The 20,211-nt window shown below is 42.8% G+C and overlaps 1 protein-coding gene across 4 annotated transcripts in view; it reads left to right on the top strand.

Moving 5' to 3' along the window:
• The first annotated feature begins 405 nt into the window (after positions 1–405).
• LOC122559487 (E3 ubiquitin-protein ligase TRIM33-like) overlaps positions 406–20,211 on the top strand; it is a 113,204-nt gene continuing 93,398 nt past the window's right edge. For 2 of the 4 annotated variants that reach the window (XM_043708988.1, XM_043708989.1), the window contains exon 1: positions 409–916. In XM_043708988.1, coding sequence (XP_043564923.1) covers positions 646–916 — 271 coding nt within the window. In that variant the 5' untranslated portion in view covers positions 409–645. Of the gene's footprint in view, positions 917–20,211 lie in introns of all 4 variants that reach the window. The other 2 variants (XM_043708987.1, XM_043708986.1) reach the window with 2 other exon arrangements.

The following is a 20,211-nucleotide window of genomic DNA, read 5'->3' as shown; positions in this document are numbered from 1 at the left end:
AAGGGCAGTTAGGAGTCAACTACAGTGCTGTGGGTCACATGTCGGCCAGACCAGGTAATGATGGCAGATTTCCTTCCTTAAAGCACATTAGTGAACCAGATGGGTTTTCCTGACAATGGATTTACGATGGTCATCGTTGCACTCTTAATTCCATACTTTTTAAAAATTGCATTCAAATTCCACCACCTGCCATTGTGGGACTTGAACCCAGGTCCCAACCAAGTTTTATGTTCCATGATATCTTTGCCATCCCTAGATTCCCTTCTCGAGGTCAGCACAGATCTGGAGGCACGTGGGTCATGTCCCAGAGACCTGACTCGGCAGACTTCGGGAATCCCTCCTAGTTGAAGGGAGGGTAGTTTTGAGGAGGAGGTAGATTGCCTGTTGCTGGGAGTTATTAATATTAATAGGGCCCAGTGACGCGCCGTGATGAATCGAGCTCCGTCGCTTCTCACTGGCGGGTCGTATCCGGCAGATGGAGTATTTCCTGCAATTGACAGCGGGCTCAAACGGAACGCCCCTTGAGCGTTTCCCTCTGCCACAACTTGGCCAGGGAAAGCACCCCTCCCTCCAGCCAACTCACTCACTGCCAGCGGCAAGGCGAATGGGAGCTGCGACCGGGAGAAGCGTCTGAAATTTGGAGATATGACAGAAAGCCCGCAGGAACCCGGCCTCAACACAGGAAACGAAGCCGAGAGTCGGGAACAAGGGGAGAAGGCGGAGGGAGCCCAGCTCAACCTGCTGGAGACGTGCGCCGTCTGCAAGCTCAATTTCCAAAGTCGAGATCCCAAGCTGCTGCCATGTCTGCACTCCTTCTGCAAGAAGTGTCTGCCCGAGCCCCTCAGGCACTTAGTGCTGCCGGGCGCAGCCGCCGCGGGCAGTCTGACAGATTCCTCCCCTCCACAGCATCAGCAGAGTGAGTATATTGGCCAGGGAGGGATCTCGCCCCTCTTCTCACACTGGGATCTTGCGTAACGCACGGATTCGTTCGCTCTAGTGCAAACACACACACACACACACACACAGAGTAGGCCGAGTGTAGAAGCCTTTGTCAGTCTGGGTGCCCCTCTCAACCCAGACACCTACTGAATGATTGATGTACCTTTTATATATTCTAACTTTTCTGTTGCTTATGGATAAGTATTTCAGAGCCTGCTGCCTAACCATATCCAGGCTATTACAGTGATCGCAGGGAAACGGTGTTCAGTTAGTAGAATGTGATTTGTTTTCTAATACTTGGGCGCTGTGGTGAATATATACTGACTTTTTTAAAAATCCACTGTCGTTAGTAGGCCAGTTCGGGTTGTGAATTCAAACGGCTACATTGTAGTTTCATTGAATATAATTGCAGCGTAATATTTTAACCGCGTCCTTTTACAATCTTGTATAAACACCATCTAAGAGTTAAGTCTTTTTTTTGCAACGTCAGTCTGGCAATGGGACTCGATCTCTCCGCCCCCCGTACTTTGGGCTTTACCTCCAGTGAAGGGGTCCAATTCATTCGCTTTTTGCCTCCAGCTGGCATTTTCAGTTCAAGTTCATAAACGAGACTTGCTGAAATTTTTGAACAAAAGGTCTCTTTCTATTTGGCATTCAAAAATCAAACATCTAATCCGACCCGCTGATAACAAAGAGGGTCTTTGTGAGGCCGACCGATCTCCCAGGTGAAGTACTGGAGAAACCGGGGTATCTGAATCGCGTTCCTCTTAATTTACTTAAGATGGGCCTATTTTAAAGTCTTTCAGTTGTCACAATTAGTTTAAACAATATAATCTTTCGAAAAGTTTATCTTCTAAATCCGTGCTTCATTCTGCTGGGGAGCTACGTGTAGTATTGCAGTTAGCTCACGCTAACCTCAATGCAGTAACACAAATCATTCCACATCCGAGAAAAGTGGCACACACCATTTGATCCAACAACCCGGGACTAAAACCAATTTGCACCACCTTTAATGCCTAGGAAGTGAAGCCTAAATGCACTGGGGACGACCAGTTTCTCTAATAATTTGTGGAAGTGTTTTGAACGGTGGTCGAAATAGCAAGATGGTCTCAAAGAGAAAGGGAAAGGTCCCTGAAACTGACAAGCCAGAATTATTTCCATTCGGGCCCGATTCACTGGCAGTGGTGGATAAGTTGTTGCCAAGTAATGTTTTGGTATTCAGCGTGTATATATAATGTTGATAAAGTTTAATAGTCCCTGGGGAGTAGTTACATTGTAGCAGTTCTTTGCTGCATTGTATTGGAGGTGCTGATTAGTTACCTCTCTCGTTGCTTAGCCACAATGTAACAAGCAGCGAGGAACGTACCGCTTCCGCCCAACACGCAGGGGTGTGCACAACTCCCTGACCAGAGCTGCTCCCTTTTTCTGTGTTTTTTTTTTATTTTTTAAAAAAACAAACTGTGAAATGATTGCTGGGCATGGCAGTTGGAGAATGCGCCTCGCTGGCGCCAAACTGACAGGCAGGGCTTTAAGGTGGCGTTTCCCTCCAAACCTCCGCCCCCATGGGGAAGCTCCGAGTGGTAGAGGCAGCTGAGTCACTACGGGCGGTTGGAACCGGTCAAGGGCGGCTGGAACCGGTCAGAACCGGATTGAAGTGGTTTCTTGGCAACTCAATGGGAATTAATTGTAGTGGGGCTGTCTTAGGCAGGGCTAGCTGAATTGCAGGAAGGCTAAAGGGCTGAACTGATAAATTAAATCCACCCTGTCCACTTCCCCAGGACAACAACATCTTGGTCTATTTGTAGCTTTAAGTAAATAAATAGAATAGGAAACACCTACATTTCAAGGGGCTTTCACCTAGGAGCACTGTATGGCTAGTGAGAGTTTCCACTGATGGGCTGCACTCTCCTCAGAGACCAGTCATTTAAGGGTCGTGCACTCCACTCTGGAGGGATTTCTAGCCACATAAATGACTTAATTCGTTTCTTATTCGTGGGGTCACATGTAAAAGTGCCCAATAATCTTTCAAGGGCATTGATCTCTGGACTAGATTTTTAGAAACCAAAGTGTTGCTGCTTATCTAGGGTATCAACAGAAAATGCTGGATGCACACATAAGGACAGGGAGCATTTGGAGAGAGGAAAAACAATTCCTATTTTGTTGACTTCTTTGTCAGAAGCAGTTACAGTAGATCTGTAACAAGGTATCATCTGGCAGAGGAGATGGAATGACAAATGCATAGTGTAAGCCAAAGTAATATGATTTTGCTGTTCCCATTTGTCACTACCAATAGCCACTGTCTGAAAATTGGGGCAGAGGTTACCAAACTGGTCGAACGCTTGAGCTGGTTTAAAAACTTGCCTTTCTTGTAGATTTGCTTGTATGTGATTTTTGTTTTTAAAAAAAAAGGCACAATGCTTTGCTTATGCCTTCCCTGGTGTGAGAGGCCTATCAACTGAGCTTCTGGCAACATGTAAATCTGTAAGTATCCTTGTGCAAACTGTGAAACATTGAATTGAATTAGCTTAATTGTCACATACTCAAATGAGTCCAGTGAAAAGTTTACAAGTCGCCACTTGTGGCTCCGCCTTGGGTGCAAACGTACCTGGGTACAGATTCTTCAGTACAACTTCTGAGGAAAAACATGGAAAAATAAAGAAGTCAGTCCAACATTACAGATCGTAGGAATAAATGACAAAGTAAAGAAATAATGACAAAGTAAAGAAATAAGTTTAAGAACAACGGTCCTTCCAACCTTTGGCAGCATAACATTCAAAGAAGTCTGACTAGCACATGTAACAAATGGATAGCTACTATAACTACAGCAAATAATCCATGTTGGGTGGCATCTCGCCTCCAGTCTGCTCTGCGCCTTGACTCCAGACCATTCCGGGCTTGCTGTTGAGGTTGGGAGACTGCTCTGGAATCACGTTGAGGCTGGAAGTCCACATTGGGCTAAGAGACCACATCAAGCTGAGAGGGCTGCACACTGTCAGCTGAGAGATGTGGGTCAGGATTTGGCCTGCTCTGTTACATTGGAGACCCACAGTAGAAACTCAGAACAGAGAGGAGGCCCCCATCCTGGAATCGAAGACCTGCAGGTCCTGTTTTTGGGAGCTTGACTTCCATGTTTTGTACACTTTTCCTTAAGAAAGGAAAGTGCCTTTTCTTGATAGATACTGGCTTGGAAATATGTGGTGGCCCCCAAGGCAAAGGGAGCTGTCTGTCCGAGATCCAGCAATTTGTTTCATGTTACCAGCTACAATTGGAAAAGCCCAGTATTAACAAGATGATGCTTCAAACTGCCTGGTGTGCTTACTGTGCAAACTCAACATCACCAATCCTCCACGCTCCAGAAAACCTGGAAAATATTATGGATCAGGTAATTAGAATCCCTACAGTGTGGAAACAGGTCTTTTGGCCCAACAAGTCCACACTGACCCTCCGAGGAGTAACCCACCCAGACCCATTCCCCTACCCTATATTTACCCCTGACTGATGCACCTGACCTACCCATTGCTTAACACTATGAACAATTTAGTATGGCCAATTCACCTAACCTGCACATTTTTGGATTGTGGGAGGAAACTGGAGCACCCAGAGGAAGCCCATATAGACACAGGGAGAATGTGCAAACTCCACACAAACGGTCACCCAAGGCTGGAATTGAACCAGAGTCCCTGATGTGTGAGGCAGCAGTGTTAACCACTGTGCTGCAAGGAAGGTGCTGCGGTGATGAAGGTTCATTACTGAAGTCCTGTCGTAATGCTGTTGGTAAGGACATTTTAAATCCATCAATCAACACTTTAAGAACTGGCTGGCTGTCCAAATGTCAATCCTCTACAGGTTACCATTAATTCCTTGATAGCACTGTGGTCTCTTTCTCGGTGGTTCTGATGTTCCACAATTTTTTTAAAATTCAGATTAAGCTGCTGTTCTCAACTTTGTTTTGCATATTTCTGACATCAGTATGGGATCTATTACAGTAATTAGTTTTGAGACTTTGTTGCTCTTGCATTTTTTTTCCCACAGATTACTTGCTGTAGTTACAGTAGCTATCACTGGTTACCTGATCTCGTCAGACTTATTTTGAATGTTGCCACAGGTGGCTGAGTTGCTGACTTGCTTCTGAATTAGGTGACTTTTTTTTTTAAAAGAACTTCCTTGGGGACTTGAGTGTAACATTTTGTGTGACATTCCTATGTGTTTCAGTACTGCACTGTCAGCTGTGCATTTCCTTTGGATGAGGCCTTTTCTTTTAAAAAAGGCATTGCATAGTCCTTTGGCTACTGTTAAGGTTCTAGTCTATTCCGATTGACTGGTTAGAATGTGAAACTTGCTACCACAAGGAGTCATTGAGGTGAATAGCATAGATGTACCTGAAGAGGCAGCTGGATAAGTTTGTGTGTGAGAGAGAGAGAAAGGATCAGTGGATTTGTTGACTCACATCAGTGAAGAGGAGGAAGTTCACGGAGTATAAACATAAGTGTGGATCATAGAATAATCTTTTTGTGCTGTAAATAACTTCATAATATTTTCTTACCCCAAAGAATGGGGGAGTTCTCCCCAGTTTCCTGAATAATATTGTTACTGAACCAATTGATAAAATGAGCTGCCAGAGGATGTGGTGGAGGCTGGTACAATTGCAACATTTAAGAGGCATTTGGATGGGTATATGAATAGGAAGGGTTTGGAGGGGTGCTGGCAGGTGGGACTAGATTGGGTTGCGATGTCTGGTTGGCATGGACGGATTGGACTGAAGGGTCTGTTTCCATGCTGTACATCTCTATGACTCTAATTGACACTAACTGATTGCACAGCAATCTCTCGCAAACAACAAAACTTGGCTCTCTCCGTTCCTATCTCATGACAATGGTTGATTTCAAAAGTACCTCACTGGCTATTAAGTACTTTGGAAAGTCCTGGAGTGGTGAAAGTTGCTATATGAATGTAAGTCTTCCTACAATAAACTCTATTCCAAGCTAATTTTTGTGGCCTTGCAATGGCTAGTCTCCCACATCCTTCCTTCATCTGTTCTTAGCTATCCACCTTGTCACTCAACAAAGGACATTATTGAACTGTTTAGTCATGGTAGTTCAGCCTTTTTAAGGGAAGACCAGTGGTACATTGGAGAAATCTGAGTGGGGGAAGTGTGGTTTAATTAGCTTCCTCCCATGAGACCTAGGGTACAATGTAAATGTGGCTATTAACGACATCCACTGGAGATGAAGTAGTCCAATTAGACAGATACATTTAATGAGTGGAGGGATTTCTGCAGCAGAACTGCTTTGCAAGTGCACTAATATTATGGAGATAGAGGGGAAACAGTTCTTCCAGCAATGGCCGCTTTCCCATGGCTTAAAAATGAGGCCTGCAGGATCAGTTATGATCCCCGATGGAAAGATGGGTGGTAGGTGGGTTATGTGGAAGTTGATTCAACAGCATGTTCAAAAGGATAAATATTTGAGAAGGAATACGTTCCTAGGTTAACAGGAAAAAGAGCAGGAAGTGGCAATAATTGGTTAGCTCTTTCAAAGAACTAAAACAGTAGAATGAGTTTACTCTCCCTCTGGTTCTGTAAGGGTTTATGGAAGCATTTGAAGTGACATGGTCAAAATCATCCAACAAGAAGTCCTTCCTTGCTGTACGCTTCTGCCTTGTGACAGCATACATTTTGAAGGCGTGTTGCTTTAAGAAATCAAAGTCGTGTGAGCATTGCTTGTTCTGTGAAAGGGATCTGTGTATTACAAGTAAGAGTCCAATGTTGAATGCATGAAAGTTACAGGTCAGCCTTTCTCAATAGGAATCAGAAAATTGAACAAAGTCAAAGGGAGATAGCGCTTGTTTTGGTTCCGTGATGTCACTTCTACTGTTGTTTCTACATCTTCCATTGGGCAGCACAAGGTGAAGAACAACAATCTATATACTCTCCCAGTCTGGCCACAGTTTTGTTTTTGATGATTACATTTTTGTCTTCAAATTTTTCTGTAACTTTGTACCTTGTGCTCTCATCTTTTTCTTTGAAATATCTACAATCTTCTGTGCATCCCTGATTTCAGAGGTTGGCACTAATCAGTCCGCTAGTGGCAGCCATACTTTTGCATGCATGATCCTGGAATTCCCTCCCAAAGTCGCTCCTTAAAACTCAACTCTTTGACCAGGTATTTGGTAATCACTGAATATCCTGCTTTGTTGGATAGATGTCTGTTTGCAAAAGCCCCTCTGAAGCACTTTGGTCAGTTGACTACATTGAACATGCCACGTAAACACAAGACACTGGGCTCACTCCAAGTCAGGCTGTGTTCTGATTTTCAGGTATGTGAAATGAGAGATATCATACCTCTGTCTCAAAAAAAAAGTCTATTAGATTGCACCATTGATCAAATAGTTCATATCACTTTCAAAAGTATATTGAGTTTCACATACTAAGTGGCCTCTATCTCTGAAATCCGGATTGCAATTTAGCCCAGTCTCTTGGGTTAAGAATGTTTGTCTGAATCCTGGCTGCAGGGGTCCTTGCTAAAACTAGTTTGGGCAGCTTTGTTCCAGTAGCTGCCAAGCATAGGCTCGCATCACAAATTTCAGTTCGATGACTTAGGCCTGTCCAAATGGTATTGCCAAAGGATGGTTGATACGTGGTGTGGATAAAATATCTTTCATACCACAGTAAATGGTGTTCTTGAGATTAAATTTAGAAATAAATTTTTTTAACATTGAGGGCAGGGAAGGAATAGCTTATTGTATATCTGACTTGACCCAGAAATGCTTGATAATACAAGTTGTGGATCAGATTGCTTGGGAGACATTTTGGAATCTGTACTGATTCATTCAAAAGCAAGTAGATTCTGTTCAGGAAATGAGGCTGAAGGCTGCAGTAAGGGAGTAATTTGAGACGATGTGGTAAATTTAACATGCTTGGGACAAACTGGTGACTTTGGACAAATAGTTCCCAAAGATTTACACTGCTTGGGTTTTCTCTCATGCTTGTCTGGGTCTGTTCCAGGTGAATTGATAGAGATTGATCACTGGGCAACAATCCATTAATGTTGCGTCATGCAACTAAGAGAAGTAAACTAACTGATAAACAAGAAAATTGTTCCTTTTTTGTTACAGCTTGTCTGAACTGGCAAATGTTCTGTTCTGCAGCACTTAGTTCCTATGCTTTTGAAGTTGTATAATTTGACAAAGCAAGAGTTTGAATCAGTGATATTCTGCAGACTGAATTGTCCAAGTCAATTATGTTCAGGCACTTCTTGAGCGAGGGATGTTAGCCCGGGCATTGGATGAGTCTGGGCGGGAGCTTCCTGGCCTCCAGCTATTGGGTAGGAAGCTGAGGACTGGGCAAACTGAATTGCTTGGAGATGTTGGGGTGACTTCCCAGAGACTGGATGCAAGCTGGGTTAGTTGGCTGCTGATTTGTCTTCAGTCTGTGTGTGTGTGAGAGAGAGATCTTTATGATCCCCTGAGAGAGTCCAATGTTGTACAGAGGTAGTGTTGCATGTGCCACTTGTGATGAGAAACATTAAACTAGGTTGTGTCTGTCGACACACAGCAGAAAGCTGCAACACTGTTTCCAGGAGCAGGGTACTTCTTCCAATGATCTTGGTCCAAAAATATCCCCCATCACCATCACAAAAAAAATAGATGATCTAGTCATTATTGCTGTTCGTGGGAACATGCTGTGTGTAAATTGTCAGTGACTACGTTCTTCATTAACTGTAAAGAGCTTGGAGATGTCTGGTCACGACTGGTTCTATTGAAGTTCTGTTGGCACGAGGAGTGGCAGATAGAGTTTAAGCTCAAATGTGAGATGTTGCATTTTGGTCAGGAAAACCAGGGCAGGACTTGTGGTCGGGCCCTGGGGACTGTTGCTGAACAAAGTGACCTAGGGAGGGAAGTGCATAGTTGAAAGTGGAGTTGCAGGTAGACAGGTGGTGTTTGGCATGCTTGCCTTCATTGGGCAGTGCATTGAGTTGGGATGTCATATTGCAGCTGTACAGGACATTGGTTAGGCCACTTTTAGAACACTGCATGCAATTCTGGTCTCCCTTCTATAGGAAGGATGTTGTTTAAACTTGAGGTTCAGAAAAGGTTGACAAGGGTTGGAGGGTTTAAGCTGTAGGGAGCGGCTGAGTAGGCTGTTGGGCCTGCTTTAAGCTGTCAGCTACCCATTCACTGGATTCTTTCCTAACTCATTCTTTGACTGTGAAGAAGCTATGTCACGAAAGGGTGGAACCATGTTGTTTGGATTTTGAAGTTTCTGACCAGCTGTTTCCAATTATTTCCATGACCTTTGACCGGTTGTTGGGATTCCAAGTTGCCTCCATATATTTATATATATTTTTCTCTTTGATGTATTTCTTTGTCTTTATAGGCAATGGTTGGCTAAAGAAAATGGCAGTTGAAACTGGTACAAACATTGGATGAGAGATGACCAGGAGTAACTCAATAGGAAGGATCTTTGTACTATGTGAAATTCCAGAATTGTGCACAAAGTTCACAAGGATTTTCTGAGGATATATTTCCCCCAAAACAAAACAACAGCATTAATTGAAAACTGTTGACGTCACCATAGAACCTCCACCTCTATAACCCCTGGCTATTGGTGACACAGTCCAGAACAATCTTTCTTAATTCCCATCCCTTGCCTACCTTTTTAATTTGACTTCACAGTGAGGGGATTTGAGTATGGGAGCAAGGACATCTTGCTGAAATTGTACAAGGTCTTGGTGAGACCACACCTGGAGTAATGTGTGCAGGTTTGGTCACATTCTGAGGAAGGGCGTTCTAGCTATCGAAAGTGCAATAAAAGTTTCCCAGACTGATCCTGGGATGGTAGGATTGACTGATGTAAGAAAGACTAGGTCAGTTAGAACTATATTTGCTGGAGTTCAGAAGAATGAAGGAAGATCTCATAGAAACTGATAAAATTCTAACAGGGCTAGACATGGTAAAAGGTGTTGCTGATGATTGGGGAGCACAGAACCAGTGGTCACAGTTAAAGGATGTGGGAGGTAGGCCATTTAGGATTGCGATGAAAAAACTACTTCACCAACAGAGCAGTGAGCATGTGGGATTCTCTGCCTCAAAGTGGCAAAGCCAGAACATTGAATGTTTCCATGAAGGATTTTGATATAGTTCCTAAGGCGAAAGGGTTCTAGGGGTATGGGGAGAAAGTGTGGACAGGATACTGAGTTGAATGATCAGCCATGATCACGTTGAATGGCAGAGCAGGCTTGAAGGGCTGAATGGCCTCTACCTCTTTTTTTTTTGGAAGTGCTCCAAATTAATTTGGTTTGGCAGGGTAGGTTAAGCTTGTTTTTGTTTCACTTTGAGATTTCCAAACCCAAGAATGTCAATATGAGTCATTAAGTCCAGAAAGGAATTTGTGAGAAACCCCTTTACCTAGGGAATGGTTAGAATACCAGATTACTGTATAAAGTTAAGATAGATAATAAATTCATTTAAGATGAAGCTTGAGTTCTAAATTGAAAAACAAATAAAAAGATCTGCAAATCAGTTTAGTTGGGAGGGGATGTATTGCCACACAGGCTGGCAGAGACAATTTGGACTGACCGCCTCTTTCTATGTAATAAATTCTATGTACCATAAATGGCAGTGATGACTTGCTGCAGTATAGAAAGTGACTGAAATTATTTATGGATATGCACAGCTCCCCTTTAGTTTGAAATATGACCTGCTATACTGTCATTTGAGCTAGCTTCTGTATTTCACCTGTAAGGAAGGTAATGGGTCAGAAGTGATCTGGCAGGGAATACAATGTACTGTCTCCTCATGTAAAGTCAGTTGGAATGATGATGGGGCAATTTAAGGAACAAAAGATATGACTTGAGGAGGTGTGAATGACAGGACAGCAACCTTGTGAAGGTTAACTAGAATAACTAATGAAACAAAAATGACCAGTGCAAAACGCTGAACAAAATTGAAGCAGAGGTAATGATCTCAACTTGTAGAACTGCAAAGTGCCCAGTCAAACCATGCGGTGATATTTGTTTCTTTAATGTAGGTTAATTCAAACTGCCTTGTCACTTCGAAGAAACCAAACCTTTTATTTGGAATACGAGATAGAGATGGAAGTAGTCGTGATATCATCCTAGGAACAGGAATAAGCCCCTCAAATCTGTCCAATCGTTCAAATGAGGTTTTGTCTGTGTGCCTAACTTGATATACCTGCCTCTGGCTCATATCTCCTTAATACCTTTGCTTAATAATAACTTATCTATCTCAGATTTACAAAAATAATACCTCCCTGAAGTTTGGTGTGATTATGACCCTCAATTTAATTACCTGATGATTTGATTGTTGTTTGTTTTTCTTCTGATACCATCATGTTGCATCTCACGTGAATGTCACAATGAGACACAGCCATTAGCTCTCAGGAAGCAGAGAGTAGGTATAAGTGGGTCATTTTTAGGTAGGCAAGCTGTGGAGTACTAGAAGGATTGGTGTGGGGCCCTCAACTATTTAAAGTCCCCTATGAACAACCCGGATGAAGGGTCTGAACATATGCTTGTGCAAAGATATGTGGGAAACTTAAGTTGAGAAGGGCATGAAGAGTTTATTATGGAACTTGGGCAGAGTGAATAGGCAAAAAAATTAGTCGATGAAGGATACAATTAAGAAAATGTGAACTTATGCGTTTTTGGGAAGGATAAAAGCAGCAAGATCCCAAAGTGTGTTATACAGAGGGATCTGTGTAGCCTGGTATCTAAATCTCCAGAGTTAGTATTCGGTTTGAGTGAATGATTTGGGTAGGTAAATGGAACATTGTTTATTGCAAGGGTTATTGAACATGGCAAAACTTCTGTGATGCTAAATTGGGTTATTGGTGAGGCATCAGCAGGTGTACTGTGTGCAATTATGGTCGTCTTACTTGAGAAACAACATAATTGCATTAGAAGCAGTTCAAAGAAGGGTAATTCTGCTGATTTCTGGGTTTGAGGAGTTGTCTTGGGATGGAAGTTTGGATCCATTTGAGCTTTGAACAATGAGGGGCAACCTTGTAGAAGGTGCTGAGAGGACCTGACAGAGTGGGCACTGAAGGCGCATTTTTCCCTTCTAAGACTAGGGGGTACAATTTAACAGTAGAGTTGAGGTCACAGTTAGACTGGCCGGGATTTTATCAAATGGTGGAGCAGGCTTGAAGACTGAACGGTCTCCTAATTAATATTTGTATGAGTTAGAAATACATAAGTGCGTCTGCCATAAACTGCCCGTTAAAGTGTCATCATATCATGTGGAAGCTGGAAGTTAGAAAGTACAAACTGATTATATTGCTACTATTCAAGAGGTCAAGTGAAATCTGCGGGGCGGGGGCAGAGAGAGAGCGACAAACAGCCAATGTTTCAGATGGAAAATGTCAGACAGCTGCTAAGCAAATGTAAAGCTAGGGAAAAGATAGGAGTGGGTGCAGTGGACTGGTGTGATGAATGTTCATGGTATGTTATTGTTTAGGAGGTTGGCTTGCAAACTGAACTGCATAATTTTACATCTGATTTTGTATGTTGTGAAGATACTAAGGCTTTAAGAGGTGTATTTGATCTTGGTTTCTTTTTCAATGAAGAAAGATTGAGACAGAGATGTAAGTGGTCTGCTTCAAAGCTCAAAGTAAACAGCTTGAGGCCTTAGGTTTTTTTTTTCTAAATTTGGAACGATAGAAGCTGCCTGAATCGGTGGGATCAAGCTCCCAAAGAACCCAGATTTTTAGTTTTAGTTTTTCAGTCACGGTTGCTTGGGTCTTGAAGCTGTGTTTGGAAGTTGCAGTACATCTCTACCTGGTGCTCTCCTGAGTTTTGTTCTTCATGCTTTTTCCTCCGAGACTGGAAAATTGCATATGAATTTGCCTTTTGCCAAGGCTGTATTTATGGGATGTGACTTTATTGGAATAAGTTAAAAAATCACACAACACCAGGTTATAGTCCAACATGTTTATTTGGAAGTACAAGCTTTTGGAGCACTGCTCTTTTAGCTACCTGATGAAGGAGCAGTGCTCTGACAGCTTGTACTTCCAAATAAACATATTGGACTATAACCTGGTGTTGTGATTTTTAACTTTGTCCACCCTAGTCCAACACTGGCACCTCCACTTTATTGGAACAGTTACTGTTTAGTAGTTTTCCAATAGAGTTCGATTATTCCAATTTCTTCTTACTTTGACAGTAGTATATGAATAAATTGTTTTGCTTAATGTTGAACAATTTGACCAATCAAGTTGCATCTGGAATGCAATGCCTAGCACTTGTATTTAAAATGAGAAAAAGCTATATGCCCTTAACATATTTTTGAGGGCGTTTGGTGTGGTCTGTAACAATGTCTACTTTGTGTGTGGTGTCTGCTAAGATAGGGAGACACAAGTGCCCTGGTGTTTTCCTGCTCCCCATAATTCTCTATCTTTCTCAACTTCTAATATGTTTCCTTTTAAGTTGGTCTTTGCTGTGGGAAGAAGCTGAGGCAAAGTCTGCCCGCTTCAGCTGTCTTCTAGGAAAAAACATTTTGCAAAATCAATTGCCATAGTTCAGTGTTTATTTGGCTCAGGATAGATTCAACTTTTTCACGCAGAGGGTGGTGCGTGTATGGAATGAGCTGCCAGAGGAAGTGTGGAAGCTGGAACAATTACAGCATCTAAAAGGCATCTGGATGTGTATATAATATGGAGGGTTTAGAGGGATATGGGCCAGGTGCTAGCAAATGGGATTAGATTAGGTGAGGATATCTAGTCAGCATGGATGAAATGGGCGGAGGAGTCTGTTTTTATGTACATCTCTATAACTCTAATTCATTCAGAGGACGTGGGCACTGTTGGCTAGACCAGTGAATATTCACCACCTTCTCTAGGGCAATTTAAAATCTAAACTGCCTTGGTGAACCACAACAATCCATGTTAAGCATTCCCAAGGTGCTGTTAAGGTTGGAGGATTGTGACCAATGACCGTGATGGAACTGTCATCTATTTCCAGTTCAGGTTGGCGTGTGGCTTGGAGGGGAACTTGCTGCTAGTGGTGTTCGCATGTATCTGCTGCCCTTGTCCTTTGTGTTGGTTGTGGTCACAGGTTAGAAGGTGCGGTGTAAGGAGCCTTGAGGATTTACTGAGCATCTGGAAAATAGTAAATGCTACTGCTATTGGCTGTCCAGTGGTGAAGGGAATAAATGCAGTAAGTGGGAGCCAGCGAAATTGTTTTTTTTGTTGCTGAGCTGCACTCATTCAGTGCAGCTTGTGCCTTTTATAAATGGTAGACAGAATTGGGTGAGTTACTCTCTGCAGAATTCCCATTTTTCTTCGTGCTCTTATAGTCACTGTTTATGTGGCTGATTCAGTTCTGCTTTTAGTTTGTGATAACCATCTGAATGAAAGTGGTTAATTCAGCAATGGTAATACCATTGAATTTTAAGGAGCATTGATTGTGTTCTTATCTTGATTCAGATTATCTTTGCCTGTCATTTACGTGGCGTGAATTTTCATAAAATCCCGACAGTGCAGATAAAAGCCATTTGGCTCATTGAGTTTGCACCGCCCTTCTGAAGACTATAGCATCCAGACCCAGTCCCATAACCCCATATGGATTTTTTTTTTTAAACCTAACCTGCACACCTCTGGACACTACATGGGCAGTTTAGTATGGCCAATCCACCTAACCCCCATGTCTTTGGACTGTGGGAGGGAATTCGCGCAGGCAAGGGAGAACATGCAAACAGTGTTTCAACAGATTCACAAACTTCTTCCCTGCTGTTTTCAGACTTATGAACGGACCTCTCATATGAGAGTTGATCTTTTTCTGCACCTTCTCTGTAGCTGTCACACTATATTCTGTTCTATTACCCTGATTTGCATATGTAAGTTATGATTGGTCTGTATAGCGCACATAGTACTACTTTTCAGTGTGTCTCAGTACGTGTGACAATAATAAACCGAATCAGAATCGAACCATCCAAGGCAGGAATTGAACCCAGGTTCCTGGTGCTGTGAAGCAGTGCTGCTAACCCCTGTTGCTTGCCAGTTGTGAGCCCAAACTTGGATGTTGTCCGGGCCTTGCTGCATTTGGACGGGGACTGCTTCAGTCACAAATCGTGCTGAACGTTGTTCCATCATCAGGGAACAGATGGGGTGTGACATTGTTGGAGGGAAGATCATTGAAGCAGCTTAAAATGTCTGGTCTTGGGAGATTACTCTGAAGAATTCCTCCATAGATGTCCTGGGGTTGGGATGATTGACCTCCAATCACAACTCCTCAGCGTGTTTTCCAATTCCCATTGACTTCAGTTTTGCTACAGGTCTTTGCTGTTTCTGATCAAATTCTGTTTTGATGTCTGTAGCAGGTAACCTTGTTTTCCTTAAGCCTTCACAGCCTCTGGGCTCTATTGAGTTTAATCACTTCAGACTATAATCTTTGTTCTCTAATTTGTTTGCCCACTTGCTATGTGTTTTTCTTCAAGCAGAGCTGACTCATGCTGCTATTATCACCTGGTAGAGACCTGTATTATCTCTCCATAAATATGTCCACTCCTTTTTTACCTTTTCTCTGGCAAGTGATCGCTAATCACATTTGCCCTCTAAACTTGCACTGATCTTCCCTCTTGCCTTACATCTTGTGGGCGGCACGGTGGCCCAGTGGTTAGCACTGCTGCCTCACAGCGCCTGTAGACCCGGGTTCAATTCCCGACTCAGGCGACTGACTGTGTGGAGTTTGCACGTTCTCCCCGTGTCTGCGTGGGTTTCCTCCGGGTGCTCCGGTTTCCTCCCACAGTCCAAAGATGTGCGGGTCAGGTGAATTGGCCATGCTAAATTGCCCGTAGTGTTAGGTTTAAGGGGTAAATGTAGGGGTATGGGTGGGTGGCGCTTCGGCGGGTCGGTGTGGACTTGTTGGGCCGAAGGGCCTGTTTCCACACTGTAAGTAATCTAATCTAAGTAATCTAATCTAATCTAATCTTTCTCTTTACCACCTTTGTACTCTAGAAACTCATTTTTCAACTACTGCCTTCCATTCCAAAGTGTAACATTTGGTTTTTCTGTCTCTGCTGTACAGATGATGCCAGAACTGCTGAATTCCTCTAGCCCCCTGCTTTTCGTTCTGATTTCCACTGTATTTTTGATTTGGAGAATGGGAGCTGACTGTTTAACATCAGAGTCACCAGTTTGTGGCCTTGCTAATCAGGGGAATGGAACACAAATAGTGGTGCTATGTCCTTTTTATGTAGTCTGGACTGTTGGTGGGATTAAAATTCACCAAAACATGTTTCTGCATGTTGGTTGGCTTATAGTTCACCTTCCCACTATTGCTTATCTACCTTCTTGGTGAAATTGCTGCATTTAGTTGCAAGTTACAAATAAGGATTGCTCCATGTTATAAAGATATAAGAGACTTGAGGGTCAGTGATATCAAGCTCAGTAACTGAAGGCAGTATGGAATTTATCACATCTGTGCTCAGTTGAAACACTCAACAGAAACAACTATTTGTTTGCCTTGTTTCCTAGGAAACATGTTCTTTGTTGCTACTTGCATCAAAACCACACAGATGAAGCAAGTCATGAAGGAATGAGCCTTATGTTTAAGTAGGATCTGCAGTGTCAGCTGAGAGTGAGGTGGGCACACGTTCAATGGTGGGAATGGAATTGTCTTCAGGAGCTGATTCAATGTTCACAGGGCTAAAGATTGGTGGGGGAGGGTGGTGGAATTAGCTAATTTACCTTTGTATTGAAGTTTCATAGATGCAAGAGTCTGAATGTTTACAATACTTCAGCTAAGGCTTCACCAGTGCTTTAGAAAGATTTGAATGTCTTCCTTGTTGTTTTACTATGCACCTCTGCTTATAAAGGCATATTCTTTATAAGAATCTCCTCCATTTGGATTTCTTGAACTTGATTGAAGATTTTTTTTCCTGTATGTAAACCCCTCTATTCCCTTTAGAAATGGTACCATTTAATTTGTGTTAGCTTTCCTTCCAAAAAGTGCTCATGTTTTGTGTGAGGGCATGAGGGGAAAAATGTCTTAGTCTATAATCGTGAGGAATATTACTGGTGAACAAAGCATGATATCTGTTCCAATTTAATCTCACATCTTTTGAAATTTAATTGGTGTGGTAAAGTGGCATGTTTTAACACTTCTTTTTTTCTTGCCTTCCCTCTTGAACCCTTCTCATGGATGATCTTTGCTCCCATAGAACCGAATTACATGGAAACCAGCAGTCACTTGTGTACTTGAACACAGACACACGTCTGCAGATGATGAAAATCCGAAATAGAAATCAAAAACCCTGAAACAGCGCAGTATGTCTGGCCCTCTGGGAGCTGCCTTGATGCCTCCCCCAAATATTTTGTTGCTGTGATCAAGCTCCGATCTATTGTGTTAACGCACCTGAGAAGTGGTTTTTGTGCACATTCTGAGGTTAATTTCACTTATTGTCTCCATCGCCAGGTTTGATTCCATCCACACTTCTAATTTCAATCTCAAGTGTAACATGTTTTAGAGCATAATATCTACTCTATTGTGTTTTGCTTTTCGTTGTTGGCCTCTCTCTTGTTTCCCTTCCCTTTCCCCTTTTTCTGTTCTTTTTGGGGATGACAGCTATTCATTACTATGTCATTCACACCTCTTCTGGACACACATTCTCTTGGATTTTTTTCCACTGGTCTTATTACCACTCCCTTTGGTCTTGCTTTCTTGTCATTTAATCCAGCACTGGCATGGACTTGCCCTTTTGCTGTTCTTCTCACTCTCCTCCCTCCTTTTTCACTTGCTGAAACCTTATTGGAATTCAGCAGTAAAAGGTCGTTTTGGCTGGTTCAGTGTTCAGAGATGCTGCCAGACATACTGCATAGTTCCAGGGTTTTCGGTTTCTATTTCAGATTTTCATCATCTGCAGGTTTTTTATTGTACGTTCAAGTACCAAGTGACTGGTTTCCATGTAACGCAGTTAATCAATTAACCATGTGCAGTTATGCGCACATCTGGAGTGTTAGTGTCCTTGACTCTGGGGCAAGTGGAGGTTTTGTGCTTTAACCCTATTCCCTACCACATGTACACAGAGGCAGGTTAATATACTGGGGGTTATTGAGCCATTCAAGGTTGCCATTGTCGTGCTGGGCCATAGGGCTGCTGTCTTATTGGAGAGAGGCGGCTTGTGGTGGTTTAAGCTGAGGGGCAAAAGTTGTGGAGGAGAGTCCTTCATGGTATTGTGAGCCAGTGCAGGAATTGAACCCACACTATTGGTATCAGTCTGTTTTGGACCAGTCATCCAGCCAACTGAGCTAACCATGTCACGCCCCCACTGAGCCAAATAGAACAAGAGATGGTGTGTGTTTTGGATTCAGGTAAGCGGTCTGTTTCTCTGGGTGGGGGTGGGGGTATAATTTTATAACTTGCCCTATGGGAAGCTGTGTCTGGTTGTCTTGTCTGTTTTACATCCTGTCGCAGTTTTAATTTCCTATTGGCTTTCAGGAAGCCCCAAAATGAGTGGCCGGTAGCATATTCAGTATGAAACAAAGTTCTCTTTTTCCTGTTTTTTCTGCACACGTAGCTAGAGTGGTCTCTTGCGCACTCTCTCTCGAACTGTGTACTTAAGCTCTGAATTAGGACCTGACCTTTTATTCTCTCTGGTTAGTTACTTTCTAATTCTGCTATTTCCCATCTCGTTTCAAATCAATGAGTCTTTCAAATGACACTGACCCTGTCAACTTTGTACCATCTGCACTTATGTCATTTCTAATTTTTTTTGTCCCAGTTTTGCTTTGCACTTATTCCAGTCATACTGTGCTTTGATTTGAAGAGACAAATTAATTTCCTTTTTTTTTTCTTTCACGGAAGCTTCTTTATGGTCTGTTCTTCATGTTCCATTTTGCCACTTCGGAGCCTTTCAATTTGTTTGCTGTTCTTCTCACCACGTTTTTCCCAATTGCACTGTATTCCACTATCTGTTCATGTCTGTTTTTATCAGCAAATTTTATATTCCTTTCATCGGGTCTGACCTGTTCAAGCAACTTGACGTCAAGGATTCTGCCTGAGGAATTTGCATTTATTCTAGATTTGTTAGGCTGCCAGTAGAATTTGAACAGCTTTCCATTGATTCAATGTAAGCAACAATACGTTCTTCATCACCGCATAGAATCCTCCTGTTGTATCCTGTGGTTACTCATGTCAGGGCTGTGTCTGGCACTGGTGTTGGTCTCACAAGTTTGGAAAGTAATACTGGGTAATGCCAGGTCAAAGCCGTGGATTGTTCTGTTAAATTGTACAATATAAGCTCTCTGTTAAAAGTGAGGGCCGAGTTTTTAGTGACGCTGCAGGCTGTAAATCGCAGCGTTGGCTGATGTGAGTATGGGCAGCTGGATGACCGCCATGTTAACTCTTCAGTCAGTATCTGCTTTCCTTTCCTAATAAACATTTGAAGTGTTGAAAAGAGTGTGACACTTGAAGCCTAAGCAGCAGTTGTCTGCTGGCAGGATCTTTCAGTTGAGTTGCTGTGCATTTGCATGTGGCAGGTCTGGGGAGATCGCCACTTGTTCACCTGCCTTTCTGGTGTGTCATTTTCTTAGGCCCTTGGATCTGCTTTACTGACTTTTTTCCTTCTACTCTTCCTTTTTTTTGGGTGAGATGTAGAGGATGTTGCACCACTGGGCAAAAGAACAGCAGCTGGACAAAGAGGCGGCTACTACTGGTTTCACTAGATTGAAGAAGGGGTTGTGAAAAGGGGAGTGAAAAATGTAGCATTTATTGGAGGAAAATATTGCATATGCTGGAAATCCGAAACAAACACTGAGAGTACTGGAGAAACTCAGCAGGTCAGGCAGCATCTGTAGAGAGAGAGTTCATCATGTGATTCGATTTCTCTTTCTCTTCAGATGCTGCCAGACCTGCTGAGTTTCTCCAGCATTCTGTCTCCCTGTCCTAACTATGAAGTGACAAATGTTCGCACTATTCTCTTCCTTGCAACTGTCACCTTGCTATTCTCTTTTTGAAATAGAAACTAAGTGTATATAACGTTCTACCTTTTATCCTGTCACTGCACTCCGTCTTAAACATTCATTAAATACTGTTCCTACTAGGGTAGAGACAAAACACTAGAGGCTGCCTCGCACCTTATTTCTGTAATCATTTTTCCCCTTGCTCTAAGTGACTGACAATACAAAGTTTTAGATTAGATTACTTTACAGTGTGGAAACAGGCCCTTCGGCCCAACAAGTCCACACCGACCCGCCGAAGCGTAACCCACCCATACCCCTACATTTACCCCTTACCCAACACTACGGGCAATTTAGCA

This window comes from Chiloscyllium plagiosum, chromosome 19 (genome assembly GCF_004010195.1).
Source record: "Chiloscyllium plagiosum isolate BGI_BamShark_2017 chromosome 19, ASM401019v2, whole genome shotgun sequence".
Lineage (NCBI taxonomy): Eukaryota > Metazoa > Chordata > Chondrichthyes > Orectolobiformes > Hemiscylliidae > Chiloscyllium > Chiloscyllium plagiosum.
Note: the sequence above shows the minus strand (reverse complement) of the source record. Positions and strands in the feature narration are given on the sequence as shown.